This window comes from Rhinopithecus bieti, unplaced genomic scaffold (genome assembly GCF_001698545.2).
Source record: "Rhinopithecus bieti isolate Rb0 unplaced genomic scaffold, ASM169854v2 scaffold_6946, whole genome shotgun sequence".
Classification (NCBI taxonomy): domain Eukaryota; kingdom Metazoa; phylum Chordata; class Mammalia; order Primates; family Cercopithecidae; genus Rhinopithecus; species Rhinopithecus bieti.
The window spans coordinates 2,970,968-2,994,396 of record NW_016805697.1 but is presented as its reverse complement, the minus strand read 5'-3'; the positions used below and the strand labels follow the sequence as shown (position 1 = coordinate 2,994,396).

The window sequence follows — 23,429 nt, the reverse complement described above, 5'->3', positions numbered from 1 at the left end:
TTTGTCTTTTGACTTAGGATTGTCTTGGCAATGCGGGCTCTTTTTTGGTTCCATATGAACTTTAAAGCAGTTTTTTCCAATTCTGTGAAGAAACTCATTGGTAGCTTGATGGGGATGGCATTGAATCTATAAATAACCTTGGGCAGTATGGCCATTTTCACGATATTGATTCTTCCTATCCATGAGCATGGTATGTTCTTCCATTTGTTTGTGTCCTCTTTGATTTCACTGAGCAGTGGTTTGTAGTTCTCCTTGAAGAGGTCCTTTACATCCCTTGTAAGTTGGATTCCTAGGTATTTTATTCTCTTTGAAGCAATTGTGAATGGAAGTTCATTCCTGAATTGGCTCTCTGCTTGTCTGTTACTGGTGTATAAGAATGTCTTATATTTCAAAGTTTACAAAGCACTTTTACATGTGATACAACAATTAGGCTGGCCAGGAAGGGGCTTTTATCCCTATTCAGAGATGAGGAAACTGAGACTCAGAAAGCATAAGTGATTTTCCCAGAGTCACACAGCTTGTTAGAATGCAGGCCTCCTGATACCTAATCTACAGCTCTTTCTGTTATTTAACTTATCTTGAACCTACATGTTTATTGTATTTCTCTACCTCTACATTTTCTTCCTTCCAAACAGTGCAAATACGATCCTTGAATTAGTGTAGCAGACTGTTGTGGAATGATTTTCCTGGGTGTGTAAGGAATAATCTGTTTCAACTTGCTGAATGAATTGTATAGGAAAAACAAATACAAGTTTAGTTCATTTAATTCTCAATGGATTCTCCTTAGAGAAAGGCAAGATGCTAAGGAATGATATTTACCTCCAGTCTTATATTATTCTGCAGAGTTGTCACCATTTATTTACATGTCTATTTCTCTTTTCAGACTTTAAGCAAATTGAAGAGACTTTGTCATAGCTATCTCTTTATTCTGACCCCCAAGCAGTGCTTGGTGCTTGGCAGATTTTTAAAAAATGAACATCAAATGAGCATTTGGTTCCACATACATCTGCATTGTAAGTTCATATCTGCTAAATGGATTTGTCTGTAAAATCATTATCTGCTGGTGCTCAAAAACAGTGAAATAAGGATTATGGCAAATCTGACATGACATTCTTTCAGGTTACTACTTATTATATCAAAGATTTAGCCTTTTATATAATGTTAGACTAACTGGTTATTTTTTTAAACTCCAGTAATCAACAGTTTTAAACAGAGAAATTTCAAAATAGTCTGTGTAGGACTATAAAAACAGAGATGAATTCACAAGCAGCAAGTAACTTCCAAGTCCTAACTGAGATTGTCTTGCTTTGCTAGAATGTAAGTCTCTGGAATTTCCGGTGGAGCTGTTTAGAAAAGATTCTTTTTCATCTGGATAGAAGTGGTATGTGGGAGTCAGCTAAAAAGCTGAATTTAGGACTGGCTTACTAATTTCTTTAGTGGGAGAATTTCAAACTATGGATTGCCGTCTCAGTGTCTGCTTTACATGAAACTGGCTAACTAGTGAGAGTTTATGTTAAGGCTAAACCAATCCAGAGACAATGTACACGTCTGCCTCGTAACCTAGGATGGAACCTGTACATTTTTCAAGAATGATGCCTCAGTTTAGATCCTGTCATCACTAACTCAGAGATTATGGCATTAGCCTATTAATAAGTCTCCTAACTTCCAGTTTCTCCCCATAAAATTCGTTCATCCACTTACATATTTATAAAATATTTACTGCACATCTACTAAATGTAGGCCCTGTGTTAGAAACTGGAGATAAGATGAGTAAGACAGTTTCCTTCTCTCATTAGTTGTATGAGATGGATATATAAGCTTAGAAAAGAAGTCAATATACAGGAGGGCCTATTATGGGTTAGTCATTTTACATATGCTATTTCTTTTCATTCCCACAATACCACAATGGGATATTATTTCTACTTGACAGATGGGGAAACTGAGACTTGAATTGGCTATGTAACTTGCCCATGGTGTATATCTCATAAGGAACTGAATCGGGTTTTGTATGTAGGTCTGTTTCTAAAACCTATGTTCTTTCCACTAAACCAATGGTTCTTAAATTTTAAGATACATAGAAATCACTTGTTACATAGGAAATTCGTGAAAACACAGACTCTCTGGCCCACCTGCAGAGATTCTGATTCAGTAGGTCTAGCTTAGAAGCCAAAGGTATGCTCAAAGACCACAGCTGGAAAAGCACTGTAGTTCAGAAAGCAAACAAAATAACAGAAATTATAACAAAATGGTATTATCATAAAGATAGGAACAAAGTGAGTAAGCAAATGTTATACCTATCAAATTAGTTTCCTAAATTGCAAATCTAATCTTGCTAATTTCCTGCTTAAAAGAAGCAATGAATGCTTACTGCCCAGTTTAAGGTTCAAGCTTTATAGCAGAACATAGACATACCTTCAAGAAAAATGTGCCCTAATGCACATTTTCAGTCCTCTCCCTCCTCACTTCTGTCTATGAATAACTCCTTCTTGCCTTATTGAATTACTTCTTTCCCACATATCCCAAGCCATTTGACACTTCCAAGCTGTATCACATATCCAAATTTTTATAATGTTCTTCTTTCTTAATCCAAATGATTCTTCCTACTCATTCTTCCAAACTTAGTTTATATTATTAGTATTATTACAGATAATATTTTCTGATTATCTACTAGATGTCAGGCACCAGTCTAAGCACTTTACATGTATCAACTGATTTAATCTTCACAACAGTCTTATCAAATGGCTACTAACTGAAGTAACTGAGGCACAGAAAGATTAAGTGACTTTTCTCAAGATTATACAGCTGCTAGGTAGAAGAGCTAGGATTTGAATTCAGGCAATATAGCACTGCAAACTCTTAACCATTAACTTACAGCTATCTCTCATGAGTCATGGACTCTTCCATTTACCCAGGTCCTAATTCAAACCCTATCTTTCTTTAGATTCACCTAGTCTATCCTCCTCTCTTATTCTTCTGAACTTCCACTTGTTCGTGGACCATATCCCTTCGTTTTGAACCAATCTGGTCTCTAACTGCTTCAGGTACTGAGGTTTCAGTTTTAGAGATAAGTGGCAAGTACCCTAAAGGCAGAAACCATAGTACCTTGGCCTGGACTTGTCACATGGCAGACACTGAATGAATTTTTCTTGGACCGAAATACAGAGCACACATTTTACCAACTAAACTATATTCAGTGGTTAAAGATACAGCACATGAATGGGTAATTAGAGTCCCTCCAAAGTGAAGAGGGAGTAATTAGGCAGGTATATGTTAGACAGCTCCTTTCTTGACAAAAGACTGAGAAGCAAATGCAAAAAGGTTCTCAAGCATATGTAGGTTTGTTCTCCATGGTTGGCTGGTCCTGACTTTCAAAGTGAAATCCTGTAGTTCAATCTTTCAGTAAACAGTAATTAGATATCTACAGCTATACATTCAAATTGATCTTTGGATTAAAAAGCTGCATAGAAGGTTTCACTCCCTTTCCAGACAAGAGATTTTCACAAACACTTTGGATTGGCTGCAAAGCTGAATCTATCTACTGCTTTGCAGCATAAATAAACTGGTTCAGGATTACAAAGTGTATGTTCTTTGTCTCAGTTACACCTGGAATATTTGCAGTGAACAGATTCCATAGGTTGTATTCTTTGTATTTACATACCGTTATTCTAGTATATCTTTTCCTCAGGGTAAATATTTTACAACTGCTAAAGTGGTATAATCAAATACATTCATGTGCATGTAAGAGCTTTATGAAAAGAGAATTTAAGGGAGTATTTTCTAATAAAAGTGCATGGACAAATTTTTTAAAAGAAAATGCTATTTAAAACAAAATGCTAGAATTCAAAATCATTTGCAAATCTTTTTCCCCACCTCCTGCCCTTACCTACTGGATGCCCCATTATAAGAGAACTATTTAATTTGAATTAAGATAAAATAACACTAAAAGGAGAAAAAAATAACAACACAGGCCTGACTCTATAAGTGATCTTGGGCAAATAATTTATACAGGTGTCAGTTTCCTAAACTACAGAATAATGAAGTAAGATTAAGTAAATTCTAAAGTTCCTTCCAGATAAGCCTAGATTAAAAATAACAGCAATAATACTTTTATTTACATAGTGCTTATTACATACTAGGTACCAGTGCATGCTACTCTCAGGTAGGTACTATTACTATGCCTATTTTATTTAAGAGGAAATTGGAAACTGGCAATAGGTCAGAGGCACGGCCCAGGAATGTATTTTAAACAAGCTCCCCAGGTGATTGTGATGCTAATAATCACTGTACTATATTTTGACAACTCCCACACCAATGACTGCAGTCTATATTGGGAAAGATTGTGTAATACCAACTGTTGTCTGTTAAATAAGTTATTTTTCCAATTAGTATATGTCTGTCAAATAAGATATTTTTCCAATTAGCACATGACTTGGGAAAGTCATTAAATGTTCTGTGTTACAGTTTCCTCTTCTATAAAATGAGTATAATAAAACCTGTCTTACAGATTTTGCAAATGGCCTAGTCTTATGTATATAATGGTCGCCATTATCAAAGATATCCAAAAAGTTATTAAAACAAAGGAAGGAACAATAAAATTTTGTTAAAACCCATTTTAAAGTCCATTCCATAAACTGTCACTTTTCCTTGTTTTTATTTTTAAATGAACATACAGTAAAATGGATTATTTGTAAGGTACAGTTCCATGAATTCTAACATATGTACAGATTCATGTAACCACCACAACAATCAGGATACAAAACAGTTTCATCATACAAAAAATATCCCTTGTGGTATCCCTTGCAGTCACATACTTTCCTGAATACTCTCTAGCAACCGCTGACCAGTTCTCTGTCCCTATAGTTTTGCCTTTTCAAAAACATCATATAATAGAACTGTACGGTAACTTTTAGAGACTGATATATTTTACAAAGCATAATGCCTTTGTGATACATTCAAGCTGCTGTATGTATCAAAAGTTCACTCCTTTTTATTTCTGAGCAGCATGCTTATTTGTTTACCCACTGAAGGTCAATAAAGGATACTTAAGGACATTTGGGTTTAGTTTTGGCAATTATGAACACAGCTTCTATAAACACTCATGCACAAGTTTTTGTGTGAATCTAAGTTTTCATTTTTCTACAGTAATACTGAGCAGTAGGTTGCTGGATCATAAGTTAAATGTATGTTTAACTTTCTGAGAAACTGTCATGAAACTGTTTATCAGAGTGGCTGAACCACTTTGTATTCTTATCGGCAATGAATAATAGTTTTGGTTGTTCTCCAACCATTGAAATTCCCAAAGCTGTGCAAAGCTGTGCAAAGCTGTGATGTGTATCTTAGCATACTAGCAGTGAATTTCTTCAATGAAACAACAGTGGGCAGTTGAGAATTCCAAAAGCAAATCTATTAAAATAGTTTTCACGGGCGGGCGCGGTGGCTCATGCCTGCAATTCCAGCACTTTGGGGGGCCAAGGTGGGCGAATCACGAGGTCAGGTGTTCGAGACCAGCCTGGCCAGCATGGTGAAACCCCGACTCTACTAAAAATACAAAAATTAGCCACGTGTAGTGGTGGGCACCTGAAATCCCAGCTACTCAGGGGGCCGAGGCAGGAGAATCGCTTGAACCCAGGAGGTGGAGGAGGTGGCAGTGAATCCAAACCACACCATTGCACTCCAGCCTGGGTGGTAGAGCGAGACTCTGTCTCAAAGGAAAAAAAAAGAAAGAAAGAAACAAATAAAGAAGAAAGAAAGAAAATAGTTTTCACTAGTCTGCTATAATTTTTTATAGGAGTGTTTTGCCTATATATGTCCAGGCATAAAACCAAAAACCTCTAACATGTTTTGGTGTGGTTTATGCTAAAAATACTCTGCAAAGATGAGTACAATAGGAAATGAGAGGTATGTATGGCTACTGTTAAAGTGAAATATCTAATCTGAAATTAGAATCTTTCTGCCTAACCAAGTAGCCCTCACTTAATTATGATGTGTGTTATTGGGTGATAGTGTATTCCTCCAATCTAGCCATCAATTGGAAAAGTACCCTTCTTTCTTCTAGAAGATACTTTTCCACAAGTCGACCTGCCACAATGCTGCTAATTTTTTGTCTCAGCCTTAAAAAATTTCCCCTGGTGAGGCCTAACTCTGCTAGGCAGATCTAATACCCTACATGTATCTCCATCATGGAATTTATGTCATAATACATGCAATCCTTTGTTTGCATGTCACTGATCATCTAAAGGAATGCATTATCCTTATATCTCCTGGTGTTGAGCACAATGCGGATATATAGCAAGTCCCTAGAAAATGTGTAGATTTAGTGGTTAAAACAAATTAATGGTAGTTTACTTACTAAATGTCTACATATGATCCTTTAAGACTCAAATGTTTACTCCTTAAGAAGTATTGTTTGTGTCATTTCTGTATCATACTTATTGCCATTGCTGTTTTTCATACCATATTGCAAGTACCTGTTTCCTGGGATAATAGGTAATTGGAAAGAATAACCAGGGTCAAGACAAATCTGTAACTGGAAGAAAAATGCCAGATAATTCTCAGTATCCCCCATGAGAGGCATGAAAATCAGGATAAAGTAATTTGGAGAGGTAAAAGTGACGTCAAAAATACTAATGAAAGGCAACTGAATATCTTTCTCTCTGGTATTTTTTCTATACAAATTGTCTACTTTCTGCAAACTGGACCAACATGATTTCAACTTCTTTACACACTGTTCCTTTGCTCATGTTTTCCCAACCTTGCAATGATCTCTCCTCTTACCTCTGCACATGCAAACTGTACTGTGCTTTCCAGAGCCAGATGAAATCTTACCTCTTAGGCCGTGCACAGTGGCTCACTCCTGTAATCCCAGCACTTTGGGAGGCTGAGGCAGGTGAATCGCTTGAGTCCAGGAGTTCAAGACCAGCCTGGGCAACATGATGAAACCTCATCTCTACTAAAAACGCAAAAAATTAGCCGGGTGTGGTGGTGCATGCCTGTAGTCCCAGCGACTGGGAGGGAGGCAGGAGGATTGCTTGAGCCTGGGAGGTCGAGGCTGCAGTGAGCCCTGATTGTGTCACTGCACTCCAGCATGGGCAACAGAGTAACACTCTGTCTCAAAAAACCAAAAAACCTTACCTCTTTAGAAAAGTCCTTTTTGACTATAAAGATTGTTCCTTCTGAATCCTTCTAGATCATATAATAAACCTTTACTAGGGATACTTTTTGTAAGGATATGCTTTGGCTCTCCAACTTTAGATGACAAATTCCTTAAAGAACAGGACTGGCACTCATACTGTTTTTTATATATTAATTCATTTATTTTTAATTTATAAAAATTGTATATATCATGTATAATCTGATGTTCTGAACTATATATGCATTGTAGAATGGCTATATTGAGCTACATAACATATGCATAACCTCACATACTATTGCTTTTTGTGGTGAGAACTCACACTATTTTTTTTTAATGTTCCCAGAAACAACCAGTGGTATTCCCTTAGTTTGGCAGCAAACAATGTAAAGGTACAATGCACATGAAAGTGTACTTTCAGCTCCCAAATTCTCGCAAACATGGCCATATAAGGCTCCATGGGAAATAAAAATTCATGAGGGATATGACTGTCTCCAAAGATAGGAATTTAAGTTAGTGTTACGTTTAAGACAAGAACAGTTTCTTCCAATTCTTTTAAAAAGAATCTGTATAAGAAGAAAAAATGTTTCTAGGTGCCTGTCAGGTTTATGACATTGGGAAGGTCTCAACAGCCTCTTGAGAAGGCTTTAGAAGGTTTTAATTTTTATTTGGAAAATACTAAGATGGCTACTTTTTAAATGTTACATAAAAGAAAATACAACTAGATATATTATCCCCAAAGCCAGCTAATATTTCATAACTAGAAAATTAAACATACTTTCTGAGCCCTCGCCATTACTGAAAACAAAAAGTGGACAGGTTGGGCCAGTATTTAACAATGAATGCTTTTACAGTAATAAATGGTGACAGCCCAAATCAAAAAAGAATGCATTACTGAGATATCATCAATTGTGTTCTGTCATTACATGGCAACTCCACCCAGTCTAAGCTTGTCAAAAAGTGTTACTGTAATCCATGAAGAAGTCTTCACCTCAGGCAAAAGGGAAAAATGTAGAGGGCTGGCTCTGAACAGGTATGCTGAATTGTAATGCCAATGTTGAGTCACAAATCTCTTTACATCAGTTTCATATATGACAATTATTAACTTCTACTGTGAGGTGTCAGACATGGATAAACTGATCTATCAGCAGGCACTTTAAGAACAACAAATGTAAACAAGGAGGGTATGGCTATATCTTTTTAAAAGTGAGCATTATTCCATGCACAAAAGTAGAAGTAGGCAGATATGAGAAACTTTCTTATTCTAATCTAGTGAATATAATATTTGCGAATATGGGAATGTCTGATCTGGCCTTCAGGTCATCCCACTCAGATCCTACCTAATCTTGGTAAGAGCACTGATCCAGTTTATCCCATAAGTCTTTAATATAATTGTACCTCAGTTTTACAAGGGATCATGACGTATCAAAAGCAGGTAAGTGTGTATTCTGGCCTTTACACAGCTGTATTACCTTGGGCAAATTGCTTAACCTGTATAAGCCTCAGTTTCCTCTCTCCTCAGTAAATGGGGGCAATTACTATCCTTTAAGATTATCATAAAAACTAGAAGAGATGATTTAAAGGAAGTATCTAACAAAGTGCTTGGCCCTAGCAATTTGCAGCACAAGCTTAGTGCCTTCTTTGAGATACTTCACCTGACTCCTTACTTCCCTATGAAATAAAAGTTTGGAATTTAATACAGAGTAACAAACTGCTCAGGATTAAAGTTCATAAAGGCAGAGCTTGAATCCTTTCCACTCTATGTCAGTTCCCAGTAGTACCCAGTAAGTACTGAGCCCAAGAATCAATAATAACTTTTCCAATTTCCAGCCCATAGTAACCTGTCACTTCTCTGCACTCAAGAATTGAAAACTATGTGTATTATTTGTGCTCTTTATTATTATTGTAAAATATCCATAACATACAATATACTATTATAAATATACAATTTAGTGGCATTAAGTACACTCATAATGTTGTGAAACTGTCACCACCATCTATTTCCTAACATTTTCATTACTCAAAAAGAAACTCTGTACCCAAGAAGCAATAACTTCCCAATTTACCCTACGTCTTCAGTTCCTGGCAAACTCAAGTCTACTTTCTGTCCCCATAAATTTGCCTATTCAATTGTTTTCAAAAATTTGCCTACTGATGAATCATACCCATTTGTCCTTCTATGTCTGGCTTATTTTACTTAGCATATTTTCAAGATTCATCTATGTTGCAGCATTTATCAGTACTTTGATCCTTTATTAAGGCAAAATAATATTCCACTGTATGGCTACACCACATTTTTATCCATTAATCTGTTGACAGATACTTGGATTATTTCCACTCTGTGGCTATTGTGAATAATGATGCAATGAACTTTCAGGCACAAATACCTATTTGAGTCCCTGTTTTCAGTTCTTTTGGGTATATGGCCAGGAGTGGAATTCCTGGTTCATATGGTTACTCTATGTTTAACTTTTTAAGTAACCAACAAACTGTTTTCCATAGCAGCTGCCATTTTACATCCCAATCAGCAATGTACAAGGGTTCTAAATTTGTGTCTACATCCTCATAAGTTCTTATATTCCATTTTAAAAATTATAGCCATCCTTCTAGGTATGAAGTGGCATCTTATTTGTGGCTTATAGTGTATTTCCCCAATGACTACTGACATTTAGCATCTTTCCATATGCTTGTTGGTCATATGTGTATCTTTGAAGAAATGTCTATTCAAGTCCTTTGTCCATTTTTTAATTGAATTAATTTTCTGTTGTTGAGTTGTAGGAGTTAATATATTTAATATATTCTGGATATTAAACCCTTATTACATGTATGATTTGCAAATATTTTCTTCCATTTTTTGGGTTATTTTTTGGGTTATCTCATTCTTTTTTATGGATGTAGAGTATTCCACGGTGTATATGTACCACATTTTCTCCTAGTCTCCCATTGATGGGCATTTAGGTTGATTCCATGTCTTTGCTATTGTGAACAGTGTTGCAATGAACATAGGCATGCAAGTGTCTTTATAACAGAACAATTTATATTCCTTTGGGTAAATACCCAGTAATGAGGTTGCTGAGTCGAATGGCATTTCTGCCAGTAGGTCTTTGAGGAATTGCCACACTGTCTTCCACAATGGTTTAACTAAATTACACTCCCACTAACAGTGTATAAGCATTCTCTTTTCTCTGCAACCTCGCCAGCATCTATTTTTTTTTTTTTTTTTTGGTCTTTTTAGTAATAGTCATTCTGACTGGTGTGAGACGGTATCTCATTGTGGTTTTGATATGCATGTCTCTAAAGATCAGTGATGCTGAGATTTTTATTCATATAATTGTTGGCCACAATGTATGTCTTCTTTTGAAAAGTGTCTGTTCATGCCCTTTGCCCACTTTTTAATGGGGTTGTTATTTGTAAATTTAAGTTCCGTATAAATGCTGGATATTAGACCTCTGTCAGATGCATAGTTTGCAAAAATTTTCTCCCATTCTGTTGGTTGTCTGTTTACTCTGCTGATGTGTGTTTTGCTCTGCAGAAGGCATTTAGTTTAATTAGATCCCATTTGTCAATTTTTGCTTTTGTTGCAATTGCTTTTGGCATTTTGTCATGAAATCTTTGCCGGTGCCTATGTCCTGAATAGTATTGCCTAGGTCGTCCTCTAGGGTTTTTATAGTTTTGGGTTTTCCATTTAAGTCTTCAATCTATCTTGAGTTAATTTTTGTATATAGTGTAAGGAAAGGGTCCAGTTTCAACCTTCTGCATATGGTGAGCCAGTTATTCCAGCATCATTTATTGAATAGGGAGTCCTTAACCCATTGCTTGTTTTTGTTATCTTTGTCAGACATCAGATAGTTGTAGGTGTGCAGTCTTATTTCTGAGTTTTATATTCTGTTCCATTGGTCTATGTGTCTGTTTTTGTACCAGTACCATGTTATTTTGGGTATTGTAGCCCTGTAGTATAGTTTGAAGTTGAGTAGCATAATCCCTTCATCTTTGCTATTTTTGCTTAGGATTGCTTTGGCTATTCAGGCTCTTTATTTTTGGTCCCATATAATTTTTTTTTTTTTTTTTTGAGATGGAGTCTTGCTCTGTTGCCCAGGGTGGAGTGCAGTGGTGAGATCTCAGCTCACTGTAACCTCTGCTTCTTGGGTTCAAGTGATTCTTCTACCTCAGCTTTCCAAGTAGCTGGGATTACAGGCACCTGCTACCATGTCTGGCTAATTTTTGTATTTTTAATAGAAGCAGGGTTTCACCGTGTTGGTCAGACTGGTCTCAAACTCCTGGCCTCAGGTGATAAGCCTGCCTTGGCCTCCCGAAGTGTTGGGATTAAAGACGTGAGCCACTATGCCTGGCCTCCATATGAATTTTAAAACTTTTTTCTAGTTCTGTGAAGAATCGCAATGGTAGTTTAATAGGAATAACACTGAATCTATAAATTGCTTTGGGCAGTATGGCTATTTTAACAATATTAATTCTTCTTACCTTTGACCATGAAATGTTGTTCCATTTGTTTGTATCTTTCAGATTATTTACAGCTAGTGTACAGAGATACAATAGATTTGCATGTGTTAATTTCATATCCTGCAAGTTTGCTGACTTTGTTTTAAGCTCAGTTTTTTTTGTTTTTGGTGTGGAATCTCTAGGGTTTTCTACATATAAGATTATGCTATCCGCAAATAGAGATTATTTTACTTTTTCCTTTGCAATCTGTATGCCTTTTATTTCTTTTTCCTACCCTGCTAGAAGTTACAGTTAAAAGGCAGCAGGGAAGTTGGAATCCTTGCTTTTTTCCTGATCTTGGAAGAAAAGCTATGAGTGGTTCACTATTGAGTACAATGTTGACTGTGGGTTTTTCATATGCGGGCTTTATTATGCTGAGGAAGTTCTCGTTTTTTCCTAGTTTATTGTGTGTTTTTTATCATGAAGGGATGTTTGGATTTTGGCCAATGTTTTTTTCTGCATCCGTTGAGTCTTGTTAGTATCAGAGTTACAGATTATGTTGCATAATAATGTGAATGCAAAATACCTGCATGCATATTTCCAGTCCACTCTTTCATCTTAATTTTTGCTCCCTATAATTCGCTGGTAAAGAAGCTGACATGCATTCCTTTAATACTGAGGACATGATACTCACCCAGATGCAAACCACAAATTTTAGGAAAATTTTAAGATAAAACTTTTAGATAATAAAAATGAAACATAATATTTAAATAATACTAATAACAGTTTCTAAACAGTAGAAGGTAATTGATATTGTTTGTGGTATTTCACAAAGGTTGTTTATATCCAGTGTAATGACTCCTGTTGTGACCCGTAGGTTAGTTTTAGTATCTCATTTTTTGTAGAGATAGGGTTTTGCCATGTTGCCCAGGATGGTCTTGATCTCCTGGGTTCAAGCAATTTGCCTACCTTGGCCTGCTCATGGTGGCATGAGCCACCGTGCCTGGCCAAAACAATTTTTAAATTATTTATTATTTCTAGGCTGGGCATGGTGGCTCACACCTGTAATCCCAGCACTTTGGAAGGCTGAGGTGGGAGGATCTCTCGAACCCAGGAGTTCAAGACAAAATAGCAAGACCCCATCTCTACTAAAAAAAATAATAATAAATTTATTATTTTAAATAATTTAAAATGTTTTCATAGAGATGGGAGTTTTTCTGTGTGGCCCAGGCTGGTCTTAAACTCCTGACTATAAGCAATCCTCATGCCTTCGCCTCCCAAAGGGCTGGGATTACAGGCACAAGCCACTGCGCCCAGCCTCCACCTTTTGGCTGTTATGAATAACACTACTATAAACAGTCATGTACAAATGTTTACATGGACACAGATTTTCATTTCTTTTGAGTATATAACTAGGAGTGGAATTGCTGGATTACATAGTAACTACATTTAAACCATTGAAGAGCTGCCAGACTGTTTTCCAAAACTGTTGCACCATTTTACATTCCCACTAGCAGCCAATGAGGGTTCAGATTTCTCCACATCCCTGTCAACATTTGCTGTTACCTGAAGACTTTTTTTTTTTTTTTTTGAGACAGAGTCTTGCTCTGTTGCCCAGTTGGAGTGTAGTGGTATGATCTCAGTTCACTGCAACATCTGCCTCTCAGGTTCAAGTGATTCTCCTGCCTCAGCCTCCTAAGTAGCTGGGACTACATGTGCGTGCCACCACGCCCAGCAAAGATTTTTATATTTTAAGTAGAGATGGGATTTCACCATGTTGGCCAAGCTGGTCTTGGACTCCCAGCCTCAAGTGATCTGCCCACCTTGGCCTACCAAAGTGCTGGGATTACAGGAGTGGCCACTGTGTCGGGCCCCTGATGACTTTTTTGATTCTACAAATTGTAGCAGGTATGAAGTGGTACCTCACTGTGGCTTTGATTTGCATTTGCCTGGTGAGTAATAATGTTGAGCTTCTTTACATGTGCTATTGGTCACTTGTGTATCATCCTTGGAGAAATGTCTTTTCAAACCCTTTGCCAGTTGTTGCTGGGATAATTTGTCTTTTTATTATTGAGTTGTAAGAGTTCTTTATATATTCCAGATATAAGTCCCTTATTATTAGATAAATGATTTACAATAATTGTCTCCCAATCTGTGGGTTGTACTTTCACTTTCTTGGTGGTGTCCTTTGAAGTAGTTTAGTCAACAGTACTGATTCTGCCTCATCTTTTAAATTTTAACTCAGCTTGCAAAATAATCACTCAGTGAAAAACTTCTCTTGTAATATATATTTCTCGTTGATAAACAGAATAAAGAGTGATGACTACTTCCACTTCTTCTACATACATACAGCACATATGACAAGAACTGATTCTTACTTTGCACACATTAGTAGTTTCATCCAACTGTAATCTCTCTCTCTCTAGTAATGCCCAGAATATAGTTATCACTCTTCCATCAACCACCCCATTACCATTGCATATGCCATTCGACAGTGTCATTTGATGAAGTATTTAATCCAGAACTAATTCTGCTGTCTCTCTCTCTTTCTCTCTGAGAGAGGGTCTTACTGTGCCCAGGCTGGAGTGCAGTGGTGCAAACACAGCTCACTGCAGCCTTGACTTCTTGGGCTCAAGCAATTCTCCCACCTCAGCCTCCCAAATAGCTGGAACTACAGGCATGCACCACCATGCTTGGCTAATTTTTTTCCCTCTTTTTTCCTAGAGATGGGGTTTCCACATGTTGCCCAGGTTGGTCTCAAACTGCTGGGCTCAAGTGATCCTCCTACCTCAGCCTCCTAAAGTGCTGGGATTACAGGCATGAGCCACTGCACCCAGCCTGCTGTCTCTTTTGAGCATTAGCTTCTAATTGCCAATTTTGCAGCTGGCTTTACAAGTTTCTCAGCAATAGTAGGATTTGCATCCATTTTCACCTCGAGTGTACTTGTAAACAATTTCTCCTTTGGCATTTTGCATCTTCTCTGCTTTTAGTAATAGATTTCTTAATTTAGGGGTATTATTTTTCTTCTGTTCTGAAAAAAATTCTATTGATTTAACAGAGAGGTAGATCATTAGGCTTTATTTAATAATGAAGCAAAACTTTGAAGGGCTCATGCTTTTATCAAAAAATGTTCTAAGAGAGAAATACTGACACTAGGGGTAAATGGATTTCTTCTCTTATATGATCAATTTTTATATATTCACTTCTTAATCAAATTCTTTTATGGAAACTAGTATAAGAATAATCACACTCAGATTCAGCTGCCTTGGTATCTTCTATACTGGTACTGGAGTTCTTTGAATTATGTCTATACTAATGTTGAACTACAGTTGACCCTTAAACAACATGGGTCTGAATGGTGTGAGTCCACTTATGTGGAGAGTTTTTTCAATAGAAGTTATACTGAGTGTGTCTGCCTCTTTTGCCTCCTCTTTCACCTCCTCCACCTCTTTTGGCTCTGCTTCCTCTAAGACAGCAAGACCAACCTCTCCTCCACCTCTCTCCTCAGCCTGCTCTATGTGAAGGTGACAAGAACAAAGACCTTTATGATAATCTGCTTCCACTTAATGAAGAGGCAATACATTTCTTCTTCCTTAGGATTTTCTTAATAACATTTTATTTCTAGTTCATTTTGTTAATGCACTATATAATACAAATAACATACAAATATGTGTTAATCGATTATGTTATTGGTAAGACTTCTGGTTATCAGTAGGCTATTAGTAGTTACGTTTTGGTGGAGTCAAAAGTTATACTTGCATTTGACTGTGTCAAGAGTCGACATCCTAAGCTCCACATTGTTTAAGGGTTAACTGTAGTTTGAACTACACTAGTTTGTACTGGTTTGCAGTAATTATTATATTATATTCATCATTAATTTTATGCTTCAATGAACCATTGTTGAGACATGATCCATTTTGGGAAGCTAAGAATATAATTAACTTAAGCAAGGAAAAATGAATGTAAATATAACAATAACATATGAATGACATGAAGTTCAGATGTCAGAGCCAAACATCTCTGTTAAATGAATGCTTGCCAAGACAAAACAATCAATGCAATCAATCTTTATTATCTATTAACAGTCTAATAAATTGTAACAGATATGATAAATTAAACAGGATCTGAAGAATGTAATTTATCTTACATTTCAAAATGTGAAATAAATGTGAACAAAATGAACCTGTTGCTTATTCATACCTAACTGCTTGGGAATCTTAGTAGATAGGTACTCCAGTAGTTCAGGAATCACACTGAGAAACATTGCCCCAGAAATCAGAACCTAGCATGTAGCAGAAACTCAAAGAGTAGCTGTTATTATCTATATTCTTACCTGTTCTACCTGCCTTGAAGCTTGAGAACATGTCTGGCTCACCCTGGCCAGGTGCTCCCTGGGCTTCATGCACCTGAATAGCTGATAGACTTTATTGGAATTTCTGGGTTGTAAACCCAAGGACCTTGTTTATCTTGCTCACAGCTTTGTTCTTAGGCCTTACACAGTGTCTGCTATACAGTAGAAGCTCAATAAATATTTACGAAATGAATATATAAATCAAAGTGAGAGAAATTAATTTTCTGTGATTTGGGCCTAAGAAAGGAGAAAAATCACTGGATAAATAACTATTTTTCTAAGCAGAATATAGCTACCTACAGAAAGGCACCTATGGTGTGGTTGGCTAACCATTTAGTAACCTACTCATCAACAATTAACACGGCGTTTTCTCCTTGAAGTTACTTTTAAATATTAGAACTTTTATAACTTTAGCATTTTCAGTGGAATTCTAATGTTTAAAATATCATATTTTGGATTTTAATCTCACATATAAATTTATATACAGCTATCTCACAGAAAACTCTCTTAACAGAACTACTGACCAGTGAGTAGTTTTGCTAGCTTTAAGAAGTGATGTGTGTGTGTGTGTGTGTGTGTGTGTGTGTGTATGTATATATGTATGAGTGTATGTGCGTGTATTTTTTAAAGAATAAGAGTAAAATCTCCTTTTAAAGGTCTGTTTAGTAAGTTTTGCTTTAATTTTTGTACCAAGAGATTGTTTTTGTTCTCTGTGCCTTGAGACAATTTATTCCTGCTTTATAGAAAACAGCAATAACTCATGGTCATAGAGAGTAGAAGGATGGTTACCAGAGGTTGGGAAGGGTGGTGCGGGGAGGTGGGGATGTTTAATGGGTACAAAATAAAATAGAAAGAATGAATAAAGCCTACTATTTGATAGCACAACAGGATGACTACGGTCAATGATAACTTAATTGTATATTTTAAAATAACTTAAAGAATGTAACGGGATTGTTCGTAATTCAAAGAATAAATGCTTGAGGAGATGGATACCCCATTCTCCATGATGTGTTTATTTCACACTGAATGCCTGTATCAAAGCATCTCATGTGCTCTATAAATACCTACACCTACTGTGTACCCAAAAAATGAAAAATAAAAAACAAAAACAAACAACAAAAACAAAACTGCAACAACAACAACAACAAAAAACTGCAACAGAAGCCAGAATCAGTATTCTGTTTGTCATTGTTAGCTCTGCAAACAGAATGGGTATGATGGTGGTGAGATTTTAAACAGAGGAAAGGAAAAGGAATGCACTGCTGAAAACAGACTAAGACAAAGCTTAGGGGAAAAAAGTTACACATTCCATGTAGCAGACAACAAAGCCAACAATTTCCTTTGGCAACAAAAAGGCTGCTGTTAGGTAATAAACATATCTTCGCTACAGTGTGGCAATGCAGTTTTTAAATCCTAAATTAGAACCCTTTAAAATAAGCCTAGCATGCCCCTCTGGCATATTTTGTCCATGTTCCACTAATGTATTCTTAGAATTTCTAGAGATGAGAATGATGTAACTGCCCTTGAAATCTGCCCTGATCTCCAACATCTGCATTGTGATAATTACCGAGCTATTGTTCAGATACAAGTTAATCACAGAGGTAAGCCTGGAAGAGAGTAATCGTTGCAAGCAGGATAGAGGATTATAAACAAATTTGTGTTGAATGAATAAACAAATGAAACAATAAATAGATCACAAACTAAGTATCACAAACTCTTGGTTATCAGAGGTTTCTAGGTAGCTTAAAAAATAGTGCATATAAAAAAAATCAACCTATTTACATGTTAAAAAGCATCTATTATTTGGAATCAGGCTTTAGGCAAAAATAGATTCTAAAATGTGGCTACTGTAATGTCGTAATACTTGTTTTCCTCCTCACCCACACTTTGCCAATAGTCCCTCATTAAAGCAAAAGATTTCTTTGTCCCAAGGACCTAGTCCAGTGACAGGTACTTGGTAGGTACTTTGTAAACCTTTACAAAACCAAACTAACATGACTAATGAAAATGTCTAAGAGAGAAAGCTATAGGCGGTTCCGTCAAAAACAGAGATCCATATAATGTATATACCCTAGTTAAAAATAGAGCAATCAGTGATATAAAGGTTAGTCCTTTCTGGGCCACTGAAGAGTGATTCAGTGTATACATATGGTTCAGGTTTGGGTTTATTTAACAAAAGTTTTAAACATAGGAATCTCCGGTTGAAGTATGGAATCATCAAAGTGATGAATATAATTTAAAGTTAAATTTAAATAAATTCAGGCCTAGGAAGCCAGCCTCCAAACCTATTCACTGTTTTAATTTCAAACTTAAGTGAAGTCTTATTTGTAATTTTTTAAAAATAAAGGCAAATTCACAATAACAAGGGACAGTGCTTCTTGTCACATATTCAGCAGATACCAAATCATTATGGTCTATGTATAGTACAAAAGAAGTCTTTAAAGTTAGAAATGTTTTTCTTAGGAACTCTATTATAACTTGAGCTATAACTTTCATGAAGACACTCTAAAACAAAGAGAAATCCTTACCTCTTGCAATTAAATTTCAATAAAATTTCAATTATATGGAGTGCTGGATTTTTCCTGTAACCCTCATATTAAATTTTGTGCTCAGTATTAAAGGACTTAAAGTCAATTTCTTTACCAGTGCATTATGGGGAACACAAATTAAGATGAAAAAATGAACTGGGAATATGTATGCAAATATTGTGTATTCATATTCTTGTACAGCATAATCTGTAAATCTGGTACTAATGAGACTCAAGATTTAAATGGCTGAAGAATGTTTTTAGTGAATTATTGTCAATCAATGCCTCTGTTCCAGGATAAATGTAATCTTGAAAGGCAAAACACCTATTATTACAAATTCCTAACTAAGTACAGTACTTCATTATTTCAAAATGTCACTGTCAATTTATAGAGTAACAGATAAAACATCTTTCTACCATATATCTGAATGCCTTTCCTTCAGAGTAAATGAAACACTGATTATTAAGAAAAGTATAAACAATATTTTATAGCAATATAAGATACCTAGTGAACATTAAAATCTATAAACTAGTTACAGTGCTCCAAATTTTCATATTTGTTAATGTGGATATATTGGGTTTCATTTTTTAAAATATTTTAAAATTTATCTTTTTGGTTTGTTTGTTTTTAAGAGACAGGGTCTCACTCTGTCACCCAGACTGGATTATAGTGGTGTAAGCATAGCTCACTGCAACCTTCAATTCATGGGCTCAAGTGATTCTCCCACCTGAGCCTCCTGAGTAGCCAGGACTACAGGCATGTACCACCATGCCCAGCTATTGTTTTTATGATTTTTTTGTAGAGATGGGGCCTTGCTATGTTGCCCAGGATGATCTCAAACTCCTGGCCTTAAGCCATCCTCCTGTCTTGGCCTCCGAAACTTCTGGGATTACAGGTGTGAGTCACTGTGCCAGGCTACACTTGCTATAGGGTCCCACATTGTTGCCTAGGCTGGGATACAATGGCATGAACACGGTTCACTGTAGCCTCAGCTTTCCAAGTAGCTGGGACTACAGGCATGCAACACCACCCCTGGCTAATTTTTGTATTTTTTGTAGAGATGGGGTTTCACCATGTTGCCCAGGCTGGTCTCTTAACTCCTCAGCTCAAGTGATCCACCCACCTTGGCCTCCCAAAGTGTTGGGATTACCAGTGTGAGCCACCCCCCAGCCCTGGCCAGGTTTTATATCATTGTAATAAAATATTGTTTTTTTCTTCCAAGTTACTTTATTTTATGTAAATTCAGATGTTCATTTATTCAATCACTTAACAAACATTTACTGAGTGCTGACTTCGTCCTAGGTACACTGTTAGGGGACAGACTTACAAACATGAATATGATATGACTCTTGCTCTTAACAAACTCACAGTTTAATGTAATACAGGGATAAATGAGTAAAATACAATAGTTCAGTGTTATATTAAAACTGTCTAAATGTTTCACATTTGCAGTAACTAAAGGATAGTCTATTAAAACTATCCTTAGAAACTTTTCATCATTGTTCAGAAATAAAACTCTCCCTTACTTCATCTAGGGAAATCTTTTAAAAGAAATTTAAAACAGATATATTAAAATGATAATCTTATAAATATCTGTGAACATAACATCTCAGATTAACAAATACTAATATTTGTTTCATATTTTATTTTAAGGTTGTTTTCTAAATCCAGAAATTTCTTGAATGAACCGAGCAATAATGACTTCTTGAGATAATTATTTATAGCTCCTACCAGCTATATGGCTTTGGGCAAATTTACTTAACTTTGACTCTCAGTGTTCTCATCTGAAAAGTATAGATAGTCATACCAATCTGTGTTAGATTATCTGCCATTTACCCCCTCAGGATCCATGTTCTCTACACAGCTTTTTGCCCATGGAGGTTCTCCTACCTTCTAGCTTCTAATTATGCTAAATTAATAGGAGATACTAGCAGAAGATCAGAGAAGGAAGGTGAAGCTATTCCCTAGTTTCCTCCCTACTGGGCTACCAAGGTTGGCTATATCCCTCTGTCAGAAGCAGTCCTCTCCATATAGCACCCTCTCCTAGACTTTCAGGCCTAGAGATGATAATGGTTCCCTTTAGCCTTGGGTCTGTATTATCTTCTGTTGACTATTTTTTTGAGACAGATTCTCACTCTGTTGCCCAGGCTGCACTGCAGTGGCATGATCTTGGCTCACTGCAACCTCCACCTCCCAAGTTCAAGAGATTATCCTGCCTCAGCCTCCCAAGTAGCTGGGATTACAGGCACACGCCACCATGCCCAGCTAATTTTTGTATTTTTAGTAGAGACAGGGTTTCACCATGTTGGCCAAGCTAGTCTTGAACTCTTGAACTCAGTGATCGATCTACCTCAGCCTCCCAAAGTGCTGGGATTACAGGTGTGAGCCCCCATGCCCAGCTTCTTCTGTTGATTTTTGAAAACCCTGCCCACATCTTTAAAAATGGTCACCTTATTAAACTCTTCTTAAATAACCTAGCTTAAAACTGTATTTACTGCCAGAACACTGACTGATCACAACTTCATGGGTTATTCTGAGGATCATATGAGATGATTAGTGCTTAGCATAGTGCCTAGCACATGATAAATACTAGGTAAGTATTGAACACTATTGTCATCAATAATGCTTTCATTATTGTTTTATTTGAGGTTCTATGTTCATGTTATCTATAACACCTGACTATGTTTAGGAGGTTGAGAAAACACCTGAATATGTTTAGGAAGTTGATAAATTCAGAATGCTGGAGATCTTTTGCTAATTCTCAAGGTACTTCAAACATATATTCAAATATAAAATGTGTTTATTGCTAATTAATCTCAATATTTAAAAAGAGTAAGAGGACCACAAAAGTGAGTAATAAAATCCATATAGTAGACATCATTTCCTGGACTATAGTTTCTTCTATAAACATGCTTCTGAACTAATTTCTTGCAAATCGACTTCCTGTAACCACCCCAAATCTAGCAAAGTGTAAATAGTCCATAAACTAAAACAAATCATTGGGTCTTGGGGTCATAGAAAGAATGGACTGAAAGGTAAACTTCATAGCATAAAAACCCTTGGTAAATTTGGAAATGCATCTTCATCATCTTTATTTACCAATCATATCACAGGCATGTACCATCATTTGACAAATTACCTCATCAAAATCCTATTAAAGATCTGCTTAACCTTACCTCATCCTTTATATCTTCCTGTTGTTGGGCTGTGAAGATCTCCATTGCAGCCATGAGTCTCATCATTAACTCATCTACTGTTGTGTTCCCTAAAAACATATAGAGATTGCCAAACTTTATATAAGCTTTTTATACATAACTTCAAATTATTAAAGTATTAGAAACTGGAAAGTCATTCTAGAATTAACTAGAAAGGAAAACCAGTCTAAAAAAATTACAGTTAAAATACTTTTGTGGTTTTATTGAAATGTTTCATATGTTCAATAAGAAAGAGTAGTATACTGGCAGTTGAAATTTCAGAACAGTTATATTTGAGGGAGCAGTTTCTTAATAAGAAGGACTTTTAGCACTATATAGATGAATGTCCAAATCATGAAGTTCAAAAGTTCTGTCAAATTATGAAAACATATCTAGTTAATAACACTAGCAACAACTACCAGTTATTTACATATCACTGATTAGGCTAAGCACTTCTATACTATCTCATTTAATCTGTACAACAATTCTACGAAGGATTCATTATGACTTAGTTTTAAAGAGAAGAAAAATGAGTCGCAGAGAGCTCAAAAAAACCTGTCTGACTAAAGTCAACCTGGTTAAGTGGTGAGGTCAGAATCTGAAACCAGAAGAGGCTGACTCGAAGCCTGGCCTCTTTGCCACCCACCTCAGTTTATTACCTTATTTAGAATTACCTTCTATCACCAAAAATCCTCTGGTGAAACAAACAGTAACTCAATTTCTGAAAAAAATGATTTCTTTTTTTGCCCAATTGATATTTCTCCCTTTCAGCTGCTTTTAAATGACTCTTATGATCTTTATAAAGAAGATATTTTAAATGTTTGATTTTCCTTAATGTCATTTTATTCCCTGACCAAGTCCATAACAAACATATAACACATATATGCCATTTCCTGAACACATTTAAGTCATTGTTATTTGCTTGGGATGTATCTACAAGAGAAAAAGTCATGAGGATATATAAAGATATGACAATTCTCTTCTCTCAAACCTAAAGGCAGAAAGAGTTAGGTTTCATCCATGGCTTGAGAAGGGATCTTCTTCCCCATTAACGAAATGGCCACCAACAGGACAATAAAGACCAAGCATTCTTGCTGGCATTTTTCCAGAGGGCATGATCTTTCAATGGTGCTTTCCCTAATTATCCTTATGACCATTGGCAGCATGGGTTTAGGGAACATCTATGGTCCTTGGCAAAAGAAATGATCTAATTTGTTCACATCAGTACTACTCACTCAGTAAATGAGCTACAGGACAAACGTTATCTTGGCACTAAGAAAACAGAACTGGTTTTATGGTTAGAGTTCTAATTCTAATTCCATTACTTATAAGCTATATAATCTAGTACCTGGAAATTGTCTGGCACATGACAAAGGCTTTGATGAATATTTATTCAGTAAACAAATAAATGAACAAGTGAATAAATGGACTGTAGCTCTCTAAGGATCAATTTCCTTTTCTCAAAATGGAGATAACAGTATGTAATGTTCTTAGAGGGAGTGGAGATAATGTAAAGTATACACAAATCATTGGTAGTTAATATTAATAGATATGACAGATGACAAAAGAAGTTTAGGAGCACCTTCAATATAGATATTTTATTCTTTTGAGACAGGGTCTCCTTTGTTGCCCAGGTCTCAAGTGATCCTCCCACCTCAGCCTCCCAAGTAGCTGGGATTACAGGTATGTGCCACCACACCTAGCCAATGCAGATGTTATTATTGGACAAGTCTCTGGGTTTCTATGTTTTATTTAAAAACTGTAGTGACTAAGACTCAGAGCATGGGAAA

General features: G+C 36.2%; 1 protein-coding gene across 1 annotated transcript in view; it reads right to left on the bottom strand.

Annotated features, from left to right (window-relative positions):
- FAF1 (Fas associated factor 1) overlaps positions 1-23,429 on the bottom strand; it is a 222,464-nt gene that overhangs the window by 74,517 nt on the left and 124,518 nt on the right. Inside the window, exon 9 of the mRNA XM_017873517.1 lies at positions 21,622-21,710. Coding sequence (XP_017729006.1) covers positions 21,622-21,710 — 89 coding nt within the window. The remainder of the gene's footprint in view (positions 1-21,621; positions 21,711-23,429) is intronic.